The sequence below is a fragment of the Toxotes jaculatrix genome, chromosome 20, assembly GCF_017976425.1.
Source record: "Toxotes jaculatrix isolate fToxJac2 chromosome 20, fToxJac2.pri, whole genome shotgun sequence".
Classification (NCBI taxonomy): domain Eukaryota; kingdom Metazoa; phylum Chordata; class Actinopteri; family Toxotidae; genus Toxotes; species Toxotes jaculatrix.
In genome coordinates this window covers 3,886,645-3,898,745 of record NC_054413.1, presented here as the reverse complement: position 1 = coordinate 3,898,745, position 12,101 = coordinate 3,886,645, and the positions used below count along the sequence as shown (strand labels likewise).

At 38.7% G+C, this 12,101-nt stretch overlaps 2 protein-coding genes across 6 annotated transcripts in view; both read left to right on the top strand.

Annotated features, from left to right (window-relative positions):
• Positions 1–6,022, top strand: part of LOC121200305 (rho GTPase-activating protein 21-like) — a 70,529-nt gene extending 64,507 nt beyond the window's left edge. For all 4 annotated transcript variants that reach the window (XM_041065514.1, XM_041065513.1, XM_041065516.1 and 1 more), the window contains 2 exons: positions 1,906–1,937; positions 3,173–6,022. In XM_041065514.1, the coding sequence (XP_040921448.1) occupies positions 1,906–1,937; positions 3,173–4,849 (1,709 nt within the window). In that variant the 3' untranslated portion in view covers positions 4,850–6,022. The remainder of the gene's footprint in view (positions 1–1,905; positions 1,938–3,172) is intronic.
• Positions 6,023–6,504: 482 nt separating this feature from the next.
• The window catches only part of apodb (apolipoprotein Db), a 70,033-nt gene continuing 64,436 nt past the window's right edge, over positions 6,505–12,101 (top strand). For both annotated transcript variants that reach the window (XM_041065893.1, XM_041065892.1), the window contains exons 1-3: positions 6,505–6,610; positions 7,954–8,069; positions 8,143–8,264. In XM_041065893.1, coding sequence (XP_040921827.1) covers positions 7,959–8,069; positions 8,143–8,264 — 233 coding nt within the window. In that variant the 5' untranslated portion in view covers positions 6,505–6,610; positions 7,954–7,958. The remainder of the gene's footprint in view (positions 6,611–7,953; positions 8,070–8,142; positions 8,265–12,101) is intronic.

Below are 12,101 nucleotides of genomic sequence, written 5' to 3'. Positions count from 1 at the left end.
TCCTGCCTACTGTTGCACTAATACGGCATGTTCTTTCCCACGTCAGAAAATAGATGTTTTTACAGTGAAAGGCGACCTCTGATTCCTCTGTCTCTAGTGAGGCTCTGTCGGGTGTCCTAAAGGCTTTCCCAGCATTCACACATACTGATCTTGACACAGGCCAAGTGGGAGGAGTCTATCACACCATGATGTCACTGATGGACTCTATAATGTCCGTGATGGACAGCTGGAACTGTAGGAAGAAGGAGGATTGTTGCCCCCAGTGTAGCTGTCTAGTCTGCAGGAACCCGCGCTTCTTTTAAGCGCAAGAATTGCCAAAGAGAAAAAAAAAGCATTAAACAAAGAATCCGTGACGAAAAGGGGAAGTGAAGCGGCTACACGGTACTGTACGGTGTCCGGTGTTGTGGGTTTTCTATCAGAGTATACCTAACACGGGCCGGTGCTACTGTCTGAAAGGCTCTCCGCTGTCTCTCCTCACTGTCCTGCAAGCTTGCCAACAGGAGAGATAGCATGGTATGGTTTCTACGTCACAAGTCAGTGTGCACCTGCATATTGTGCCATCATCTGTATTGTAAGGGGTGTATAGGGGGGCTTGGCTATGTCACACAAACAAAAAAAACAAATTTTAGTTAGAAATTAAGGATGTCACAAGCAGATACGATCACAGAGCAGGTGAGGACTGATCATAGGTTTTCCTTGCTGACACTCTCTTTCTCATGTAGTGTCCACTTTTTTCATATAGCTAGCCCCTCTGTGACCCCCCTGTCACTTTATTTTTTGGTTTCTTCCATAGCCGTCCATCTCTGTCATCACCGTGTCACTGTTGTCATGGCAGCTCATGTCACCGCCACATATTTGCTTCATCAATTCAGCTAAAAAAAAGCGGAGATATTGCATAGTTTATCTGTGGGATTAGGTATCCTGTCTCTACAAATACTTCTGTAGTTCTCACAGCTGACTTTGAATGTCCAGACAGATATTTTATCTTGTTTACTTATTCTTTGATAGAAAGTCAATCTGAATTTTGTCAGCTTTAGGCCATTTTATTCACGCAGTTCTTAAATGGCTGCTCATGTTTAAACCAGTGGTTCCCAACTTGGGAGCTGCAAGATAAATCTACAGTAAACAAGGGAAAAAAAGAACTTCTTTCAACAGAAAGTTATGGTTATTTTTAGACTTAAATAAATAGATATTTAGATAAATTGTTTCTTTTTTGGAGACACAGCGATGACCAAAGGTTTAAAGTGTAAATTTCTTTAAGCCAAAGTATCGGTAACCACTGGTTTAGGCCACATTTAATATTTGAGAAATCTGCTTTCTTTTGTTGCAAGAAGAAAAAACGGTTAGGTAAGTTAAAAAAAAAAACAATCTAGGCATCAGAAAAGTTTTGGGATCAGCAGAGAAGCTCAGGTATTGTCTTGTCTCTATGTTCTCATCAATAAACACTGCGATAAGGTTTGCGTCTGCATATCCTTGTGTTGCATGGCACATTATCTGCTCCACTGTTCTGCTGCTGTTAAGTGTATTTGGTGTGTTCATTGCTGAAGTTGCACTCAGTATCACTACGAAACTCTGGGGAAGATTAGAACTATCTAGACTTTACTTGAACTGGATACTCGGATGTTAGAGTTGGGAAAGAACATCACATGCCATGTATATGTGGACCTGAGTGTAACGTAGAGCTCATCTGTCGCTGTGTGCAGCATGACCTGTTGTCTGCTCATGTATGTGCTCTCTTGTCATCAGTCTCGTCTGTTGTGTGTTTTCACTCTCCACACGGTTCCTCCCATCAACGTGGTTCTCTTCTACTTTTTTTTTCCTCCCTGAATCATTTTGATGTCTTGCACTTCCTGTGTTTGCCTGTGGTGTAAAATCATCTAACATGTCTCTGTCTTCCCTTCACAGATTCACCGACAAGTGACTCAGCTAAATCAAAGGTGAGTGTGTGTGTGCCCAGTGAAATCCCTGTCAGGCCACTGCTAGTGTAAGATGAAGGGGAGGTAGGTGATGAGCAGGAAAGATCGCCTCCACCTCTAGTCAAGATCAGCATCAGATAAACTTACCACAGCAAACAGTTACAAGGTTGTTTCACCCAAATCACAACAAAAAAATATTTTCTCACTTAATTTGTATGCAGACGGTTTCAGTGTGTCTAGGGTTTGAGATATCTGTCACTAAGGTGTGGATTGGGGTGTATTGTGGCTCTCACAGCTTTGAATAACTCAATCTAAAAACAGTGTTAGAGATAAGGCCCTTAAATACTGTGCAATCCTTGGCTGCCCAAGGCAAAAAATAGGAATCATGACTGTGCTGGAAATTTAAGACCAAATTCTCCCTAATTCTTCTCATGCAAATTAGGCTTGAAATTGCACAGGATACACCTGAGACACAACAACAGTAAACAGTATCCATAGTAACAAGGACACACTGATGTTGTTGTGAATTAAGCACACAAAGTTCCACTCACCTCCACTGCACCAGGCTGGGAGCAGAAATCTTCAAACCTTGTCAAATAAAAGCTATCTGCATGGCTAAGTACAAAAGTGTATCTTCTATAATTTTGGGAGAAACAACCCAGTAACTGCAACAATCAGTTCAATTTGTACTGACCAGACAAAGCCTACTGTACACCCAGTGAGCAACAGCTTGCCATGCCAAAAGTTACCAGTGCCATTAAATTCCAAAATTCTACCTGCTTAGAGACATCAAACGTCCTACTTGTGCCTGAGCTCAGGATTAAGTAGTTACATGACATAAAATGGAAAAAAAGAATTCAGAATGTGTCATTAGCGAAAGCAGCTGCCTTTCATCATTGCACTGCTGATACATTGCTGCTTCTCTTCAGCTTTATTGCCACATCATGCCAAAGCTCAGGCTCATGCAGGGATGCTTCAGTTCACCCTGTGCTACTGCTGCTTCTGCATTAAAGCTGGCATGGAAACAACAGTGTGCTCCCTGTTAATGACGCCTGTTAATGTTCCTCTCTCTGTCCACTTTTCTGGTTTGTGGTGCTTCTTGGGAGCAGGTGGAGTACAGGTTTAAGTTTCCAGGCAGTGATGAAGGGATTTTGTTCTCTTTGACATGCTCATGATTCCCAGCATCTGAAATTTCATTCTGAAATTTTTGCTTCCTCCTGCTCTCTCTTTCTCCCTTCATCTTTCCCTTCTGTCAGGGTTCCTGGGGCTCAGGGAAGGACCAGTGCAGCCGAGAGCTCCTGGTCTCCTCCATCTTTGCTGCAGCCAGCCGCAAAAGAAAGAAGTCAAAGGAGAAGCCGCAGCCTAGCAGCTCAGATGATGATCTGGATGCTGTGTTCCCCAAGAAGGAAATTCCTGGCCAGAAGCCGAACCACCACGACCTCCTGATGGAGGCACAGTGTGAGGCTGATCCTAGCCCCAACTCAAAACCCAATGCAAAGCAACAAGTACGGGCAGAGGAGAGGAAGGAGAACGGAAGAACTGCAGAGCTGACACCTAAAGCCAAGAGAGAGCACAGAAACTCCTTATTTCTGAAGGAGAAGACTCCATCCAGGAACTCGTCACCTTCCCCCTCCCCATCCCCAAATATCAGCTACCAATCAGCTCCTCAAGGGAAGTCCTCGCTGTCGGATCCCCCATCTCAGCTGGATGAAAACACGTCAGACCTCGGGACCATGAGCTCTGGAGCATCAGTGCCACGGTCAAGACCGAAAAAGTGGGTAGCTGGAGTGTCCTCTGACCTGCCTGCAGGAACATGTATTGGATTGGGAGCAGGTGCAGGGGCCTCTGCCGGTGCAGAAGTGAGCTCCATAACCTCAGACTACTCCACCACTTCTTCCATCACGTTCTTGACCGGAGCAGAGTCCAGCGCACTCAGTCCAGAGCTGCAGGGTGGGGAGGAGGCAGATGACGAACGCAGTGAGCTCATTAGCGAGGGACGACCCATGGAGACGGACAGTGAAAGTGACTTCCCGGTTTTTGCCCCAGGCGGTGGCAGCAGCCAGTCCACACCCTGCCCAGAGCAGAGTCAAGTAAAGACTGAAGCAAGAGGTGGTGGTGCAGCTGAGGGGGGCACCACACCAAAACTGGAAGCACGGCGCCTTTTCCCATCACACAGGATGATTGAGTGTGACACCCTCTCCAGAAGGTGGTCCCTAAGACAGAAAACAGACAGTGAATCGTCAGTGGAGGGTGCAGCTGGGAGCGGGGAGCGCACTGAAGGCAGGGCGGAGTCTTCCACACGGCTGTCTCGAGTCCTGGAGGTGATGAAGAAAGGACGATCCACAAGCAGCCTCAGCTCTTCTTCACGCAGTGAGTCGGAGCGTCCTGAACCAGCCTGGCACCTTAAGATCACAGAGCGGCTGAAGTTCAGGTTACGAACTTCTGCTGATGACATGTTCACCCAGAAGAACCGAACACCAGAAGCTCGCAGTAAGAAGAAGAACATCCGGCGGAGGCACACCATGGGCGGGCAGCGAGACTTCGCAGAGCTGGCGGTCATCAACGACTGGAGGGAGCAGGGTGGAGTTGACCAGGCAGCTGAACTGCCAGCTCAGGACCGCCTCAAGCCCAGATGCTCTTCTGAGGACTTCTCCATCCGCAACTGGATTGCCAAAGAGCGGTGCAGAGGCTCTGAATCGAGTGCAGAGGTTGCACCAAAAGCCGTCCCTGAGGATGATCATGCAGAAGCTCAGGATGTTGCTCCTGAAAGACGTCCACCCTCCGCGTCCCCAGGCACACAGCCGCTAGCAGGAGAGCACGTTAACGGTAGTGGGCTGCAGGGCAAAAACAAAGCCTCCCTCGGGGCAGATGCTCACCCACACAAACTCTCTGGAGCACAAGTTGTCCGCTCACGGTTCTACCAGTATCTGTGAAACGGCAAGAGTGGTCTTGTCCCGTGTGTCTGCAAGGAAAAACAAAACAAGAATGAATGCGATAATGTACGAATGTGGGTATTTTAGCTAAGGTTACTGCACAATATTTTTTCTACAAAGTATACTTTATGTATCTACTGTACATACGGTGTATAGGCTTACATGATTGTTACTGGAATAATGCTGAAGAGATGTTTATGTGTGTAATTCCACTGACTTGTTGGCCATACTGGAACAGACATGGAAAAAACACAGGACTTCCTCCTGCAAGAATGAACCCTACTAATGCAAGAATGTGACTTGCTGTTGATATGTGACGTTAATATGAAGGAAATGGACTCTGAGGATTGGTACACAGCCCTAATGAAAAGTGTTCTTGACTATTACTGAAGAATGCAGGAGGTAAGCATTTTATTAAGGAATCATGGTTCAGTTCTTCCTATTATAAGCGGTATGAAGAATGTATTACTCCTCTCCTTTTTTGGACTAACACTAGTTGCTTGTGACAATATTGTCATTTTCAAAACAATATGTTTTTTTTTGTTTTTTTGCCTGTACTTGAAGTATGTGGATATAATCGAGGGCTGCTTTCTGAGCTGGGTGCTGTGGGAAGTTTGTTTTTTCACAGTACAGTCACAACAGCCAGATATTAGCTTGAGGGGCTGGAGGGTTATTATAGTTTTATCAAATAAAGACTGAAAAACAGTAATGAAATGCTGTTACTATAGTATGTAATGCTTGGTACAGTAGTTTTTATTTCCAAACTTGGTCAAGTTTTAGTCCAAAAAGTAAGTTTTTACATGTTTTTATCTCAAAAAGAAAAAGTGCCTCAGTTTTTTTTTTCCTTTTTTTTTTAACTGTTTATACCAACAGTTGTCAAGACGAGAAAGAATTTAAAAAACATTTTTAGAACAATAATTTCACAGGCATTCCACAGATTTTTTTCTGTTTAGTTAAACTCAGTGTTTGTTTCATTATAGTTTTGCTTCATTTTTCCCCCCTCTGACTTTTTAAATGCAGTAAAATGCATGGGCGCTTAAATCTGGGAGAAAAAAATTCTATCTTTGAAACCGCATGAGACAATGTTTTCCTGAACATCTCACCTGTGTACAGCAGAACATTGGTGCAATGCCCTCCCTCAACAAACACTGGAAATAAATAATCTTTATTAGATTCTCATGTCTGTTTGCTCTCATAATTTTATACACAAGCAACATCTGGAAATAATAAACTACTAATCTTTCTCTTAATCGCTGCCAAAACACTTCACTAAATTAACAGAAAAGTAAACATGTACGTAAAATAAAAAATAGAATGTGACACCCAGCACACCGCAGTATAATCTACAAGAAGCCAAAGCTGAATTCTAAACAAAATAAATCAAGGTCAATCAATGTATCAAAGTGCCACATGCACATGATTACTGACACACAGCACAAAAGATCTGAGATTCACTCTGTTTCCAATCAGTAAGTGAGGCTAGAGTTTCTGTTAACAGAAAGAATCTTTAGGGAGCTGAATGAATTAAATATTTAACCCTTCGGACAGTGTCTGCATTTTAACTATTGTGTGTGTGTGGGAATGTGCGCATGATGACAATTACCTAATGAACTGCCTCGTGTTGTGGGAGTGACGCAACACGAGCACGCACTCGCCCGTGTTTCTCTGAGCTGCTGATAAAAGCTGAGTCTCAGGCTCTTCAGACAGAGTGAGCTGCAGCCTCGGATCTACACCTGACACCTCTAACCCCACACACCTCAGGTAAGAAAGTCTTGTTTATGGCTCCTGGGAATTATACTAAACCACAGCATGTTGGAGGTGAATGATAGCTTTTGCAATTTTATAGTAAGTTATTAAATAATACTTCCTGATTATTTTAGCATTATACCAGACTTAACTTGTTTTCCACTTGGTTTTATCCTCTGTTCTAAATCAGTATTTTATTGAAATATATCACCTCTAACATTTTAGCTTCTATTGTTCCCCATATCTATAACTATTTCTTTAAAATTTAAGGTTAAAATTCTTTGATTTATTTTTACACAGTACTGAAATGAAGTAGCTGATTGGCCTGTATGAAGGTACAGGTGTTTGCGTGAAACCAGAAGAACAGGTGTAGCAACATGTATTGTGTAGAGACAAAAGATGAAAAATGGCATGTTTTTCCACTGTTATCTTACTTTACAAAACAACTCCTAGTCAAGCATTTTACATCTCTATGGGGAACAACAGAAGCTAAAATGTAAAGTTTTTCAGGTATGCAAACGTTAGACTGGAAAAAGTTTGGAATGAAGTGGGGTTTTGGGTTCAGTTACTGCTAAGGTTTAACCCTCTTAAGTTATCATGGCCTGCCAACTGAAACAAATACACACTATATACACTATACACACTATATTCAGGCCTGTTTCACTAAACTAGACTTAAACTGACTTCACAACATTATGAGTAAAAATAATTATTCTTCTTTATTAGCTTGGTTGTGATCTACAGTTAATCTTCTGCAATTCTCAATTGAAAAATTAAAAACAAAAGCCCCAATAAGACAAATTAGAACCTTTTAAAATTTAAATAATGTGGCTAGTAATATATATTTAAAATTGGTCAACATTATTTTGTTCCAGCAATATCCAATATTATAAAAGCCAAAGCTGATTAGTTTCAAATCTTACTCAAGCCTTTTATCAGCAGCTTTCAGATATAAGTACATTTTAAGTGATTATTAGTACATTTGTCAACAATTTTAACTTCGTTTTGCCATTCATTATCTATTTATAAACCAGCATCCAGTCATAGATTCTTCACACATCACACAGTCAGCCTGGGCAAACGTGTCCATAACTGCAGTTGACAACTTAAGAGTATTTCCTGTTTCACTGCATATATTTTAATCCCTTATTCAACTATTTGCATCTAACATTGTAAATATAGTTAGAAGTAAATTATTATCAATTTTAGTCTCTTACAATGACCCTAACGCTACAGCTACAATATTTCAAGTTTCCATCATGCTGTGGTACTGCATGTACATGTAGCATGGGTCCATATTTTACATCAGCCTCTTGAAAATAAAATAAAATAAATAAATCTCTGCTCTGCTCCCAAAGGAGTAATGTCTGCCGTCTGCCTTCTCCTGCTGATGCTCCCTCTGGTGTCAGCACAGACCTATCACTGGGGTCCCTGTCCCACACCCAAAGTGCAGCCCAACTTCAACCTTCAACAGGTAACACACACACATTTAAACATATACACATGCACTGAAACACACAGAGCTAACAGCGTCTCCCTGTTAACAGTATCTGGGTAGATGGTATGAGATTGAGAAGCTCCCCGCTTCCTTCGAAAGAGGAAAGTGCATCGAGGCAAACTACGCGATCAGGAAGGATGGTACCATCCAGGTCCTGAACTCTCAGTTCTAGTGAGTATTGAAGGATGTGTAACACCGAAACAGACACACAACACACCTTTATTCTAGTCAGAGGGGTCGGTGTCCTTCCTGTCTGCAGGGTGCATGCAGGGGCGATTTTGACGCCGTACTATAATATGATGTTTTTTATGACATTTTGAGGTCAAAAAAAATTTGACTTTTTTTGCCCGAAAAAAACGCCATACTATACTATGACGTTTTTTATGACATTTTGAGGTGAAAAAAAATTTTGAGTTTTTTTGCCCGAAAAAAACGGCATACTATACTATGACGTTTTTTATGACATTTTGAGGTCAAAAAAATGTTTGACTTTTTTTGGCCGATTTTGACGCCTTACTATACTATGACGTTTTTTATGACATTTTGAGGCAAAAAAAATTTGGACAATTTTTGCCCGAAAAAAACGCCATACTATACTATGACGTTTTTTATGATATTTTGAGGCCAAAAAATTTTTTGACATTTTTGCCCGAAAAAAACGGCATACTATACTATGACGTTTTTTATGACATTTTGAGGTCAAAAAAAATTTTGACTTTTTTTGGCCGATTTTGACGCCTTACTATACTATGACGTTTTTTATGACATTTTGAGGTCAAAAAAAATTTTGACTTTTTTTTGGCCGACTTTGACGCCTTACTATACTATGACGTTTTTTATGACATTTTGAGGTCAAAAAAAATTTAGACTTTTTTTGCCCGAAAAAAACGCCTTACTATACTATGACGTTTTTTATGACATTTTGAGGTCAAAAAAAATTTTGACAATTTTTGGCCGAAAAAAACGCCATACTATACTATGACGTTTTTTTATGACATTTTGAGGTCAAAAAAAATTGTGACTTTTTTTGCCCGAAAAAAACGCCATACTATACTATGACGTTTTTTATGACATTTTGAGGTCAAAAAAAATTTTGACTTTTTTTGGCTGATTTTGACGCCTTACTATACTATGAGGTTTTTTATGACATTTTGAGGTCAAAAAAATGTTTGACTTTTTTTTCCCTAAAAAAACGCCATACTATACTATGACGTTTTTTTATGACATTTTGAGGTCAAAAAAAATTTTGACTTTTTTTGCCCTAAAAAAACGCCATACTATACTATGACGTTTTTTATGACATTTTGAGGTCAAAAAAAATGTTGAATTTTTTTGCCCCAAAAAAACGCCATACTATACTATGACGTTTTTTATGACATTTTGAGGTCGAAAAAAATGTTGAATTTTTTTGCCCCAAAAAAACGGCATACTATACTATGACGTTTTTTATGACATTTTGAGGTCGAAAAAAACGCCATACTATACTATGACGTTTTTTATGACATTTTGAGGTCGAAAAAAATTTTGAAAATTTTTGGCCCAAAAAAACGCCATACTATACTATGACGTTTTTTATGACATTTTGAGGTCGAAAAAAATTTTGACTTTTTTTGGCCGAAAAAAACGCCATACTATACTATGACGTTTTTTATGACATTTTGAGGTCGAAAAAAATTTTTGAAATTTTTTGGCCGAAAAAGACGCCATACTATACTATGACGTTTTTTATGACATTTTGAGGTCGAAAAAAATTTTGACTTTTTTTGGCCGAAAAAAACGGCATACTATACTATGACGTTTTTTATGACATTTTGAGGTCGAAAAAAACGCCATACTATACTATGAGGTTTTTTATGACATTTTGAGGTCAAAAAAATGTTTGACTTTTTTTCCCTAAAAAAACGCCATACTATACTATGACGTTTTTTTATGACATTTTGAGGTCAAAAAAAATTTTGACTTTTTTTGCCCTAAAAAAACGCCATACTATACTATGACGTTTTTTATGACATTTTGAGGTCAAAAAAAATGTTGAATTTTTTTGCCCCAAAAAAACGCCATACTATACTATGACGTTTTTTATGACATTTTGAGGTCGAAAAAATTTTTGACTTTTTTTGGCCGATTTTGATGCCTTACTATACTATGACGTTTTTTATGACATTTTGAGGTCAAAAAAATTTAGACTTTTTTTGGCTGATTTTGACGCCTTACTATACTATGACGTTTTTTATGACATTTTGAGGTTAAAAAATTTTTTGACTTTTTTTGGCAGATTTTGACGCCATACTATACTATGACGTTTTTTATGAGATTTTGAGGTCAAAAAATTTTTTGACTTTTTTTGCCCGAAAAAAACGCCATACTATACTATGACGTTTTTTATGACATTTTGAGGTCCAAAAAAATTTTGACTTTTTTTGGCCGAAAAAAACGCCATACTATACTATGACGTTTTTTATGACATTTTGAGGTCGAAAAAAATTTTTGAAATTTTTTGGCCGAAAAAGACGCCATACTATACTATGACGTTTTTTATGACATTTTGAGGTCGAAAAAAATTTTGACTTTTTTTGGCCGAAAAAAACGGCATACTATACTATGATGTTTTTTATGACATTTTGAGGTCGAAAAAAACGCCATACTATACTATGACGTTTTTTATGACATTTTGAGGTCGAAAAAAATTTTGACTTTTTTTGGCCGAAAAAAAACGCCATACTATACTATGACGTTTTTTATGACATTTTGAGGTCGAAAAAAATTTTGACTTTTTTTGGCCGAAAAAAACGCCATACTATACTATGACGTTTTTTATGACATTTTTAGGCCGAAAAAAACGCCATACTATATTATGACGTTTTTTATGACATTTTGACGTCGAAAAAAATTTTGACTGTCTTTGGCCGAAAAAAACGCCATACTATACTATGACGTTTTTTATGACATTTTGAGGTCGAAAAAAATTTTGACTTTTTTTGGCCGAAAAAAACGGCATACTATACTATGACGTTTTTTTTGACATTTTGAGGTCGAAAAAAATTTTGACTTTTTTTGCCCGAAAAAAAGGCCATACTATACTATGACGTTTTTTATGACATTTTGAGGTCAAAAAAAAATTTTGAAATTTTTTGGCCGAAAAAAACGCCATACTATACTATGACGTTTTTTATGACATTTTGAGGTCGAAAAAAATTTTGACTTTTTTTGCCCGAAAAAAACGCCATACTATACTATGACGTTTTTTATGACATTTTGAGGTCGAAAAAAATTTTGAAATTTTTTGGCCAAAAAAAACGCCATACTATACTATGACGTTTTTTTGACATTTTGAGGTCGAAAAAAATGTTGACTTTTTTTGGCCGAAAAAAACGCCATACTATACTATGACGTTTTTTATGACATTTTGAGGTCGAAAAAAATTTTGACTTTTTTTGGCCGAAAAAAACGCCATACTATACTATGACTTTTTTTATGACATTTTGAGGTCGAAAAAAATTTTGAAATTTTTTGTCCGAAAAAAACGGCATACTATACTATGACGTTTTTTATGACATTTTGAGGTCGACAAAAATTGTGACTTTTTTTGGCCGAAAATAACGCCATACTATACTATGACGTTTTTTATGACATTTTGAGGTCGAAAAAAATTTTGACTTTTTTTGCCCGAAAAAAACGCCATACTATACTATGACCTTTTTTATGACATTTTGAGGTCGAAAAAAATTTTGAAATTTTTTGGCCGAAAAAAACGCCATACTATACTATGACGTTTTTTATGACATTTTGAGGTCGAAAAAAATTTTGACTTTCTTTGCCCGAAAAAAACGCCATACTATACTATGACGTTTTTTATGACATTTTGAGGTCGAAAAAAATTTTGAAATTTTTTGGCCGAAAAAAACGCCATACTATACTATGACGTTTTTTATGACATTTTGAGGTCGAAAAAAAATTTGAAATTTTTTGGCCGAAAAAAACGCCATACTATACTATGACGTTTTTTAT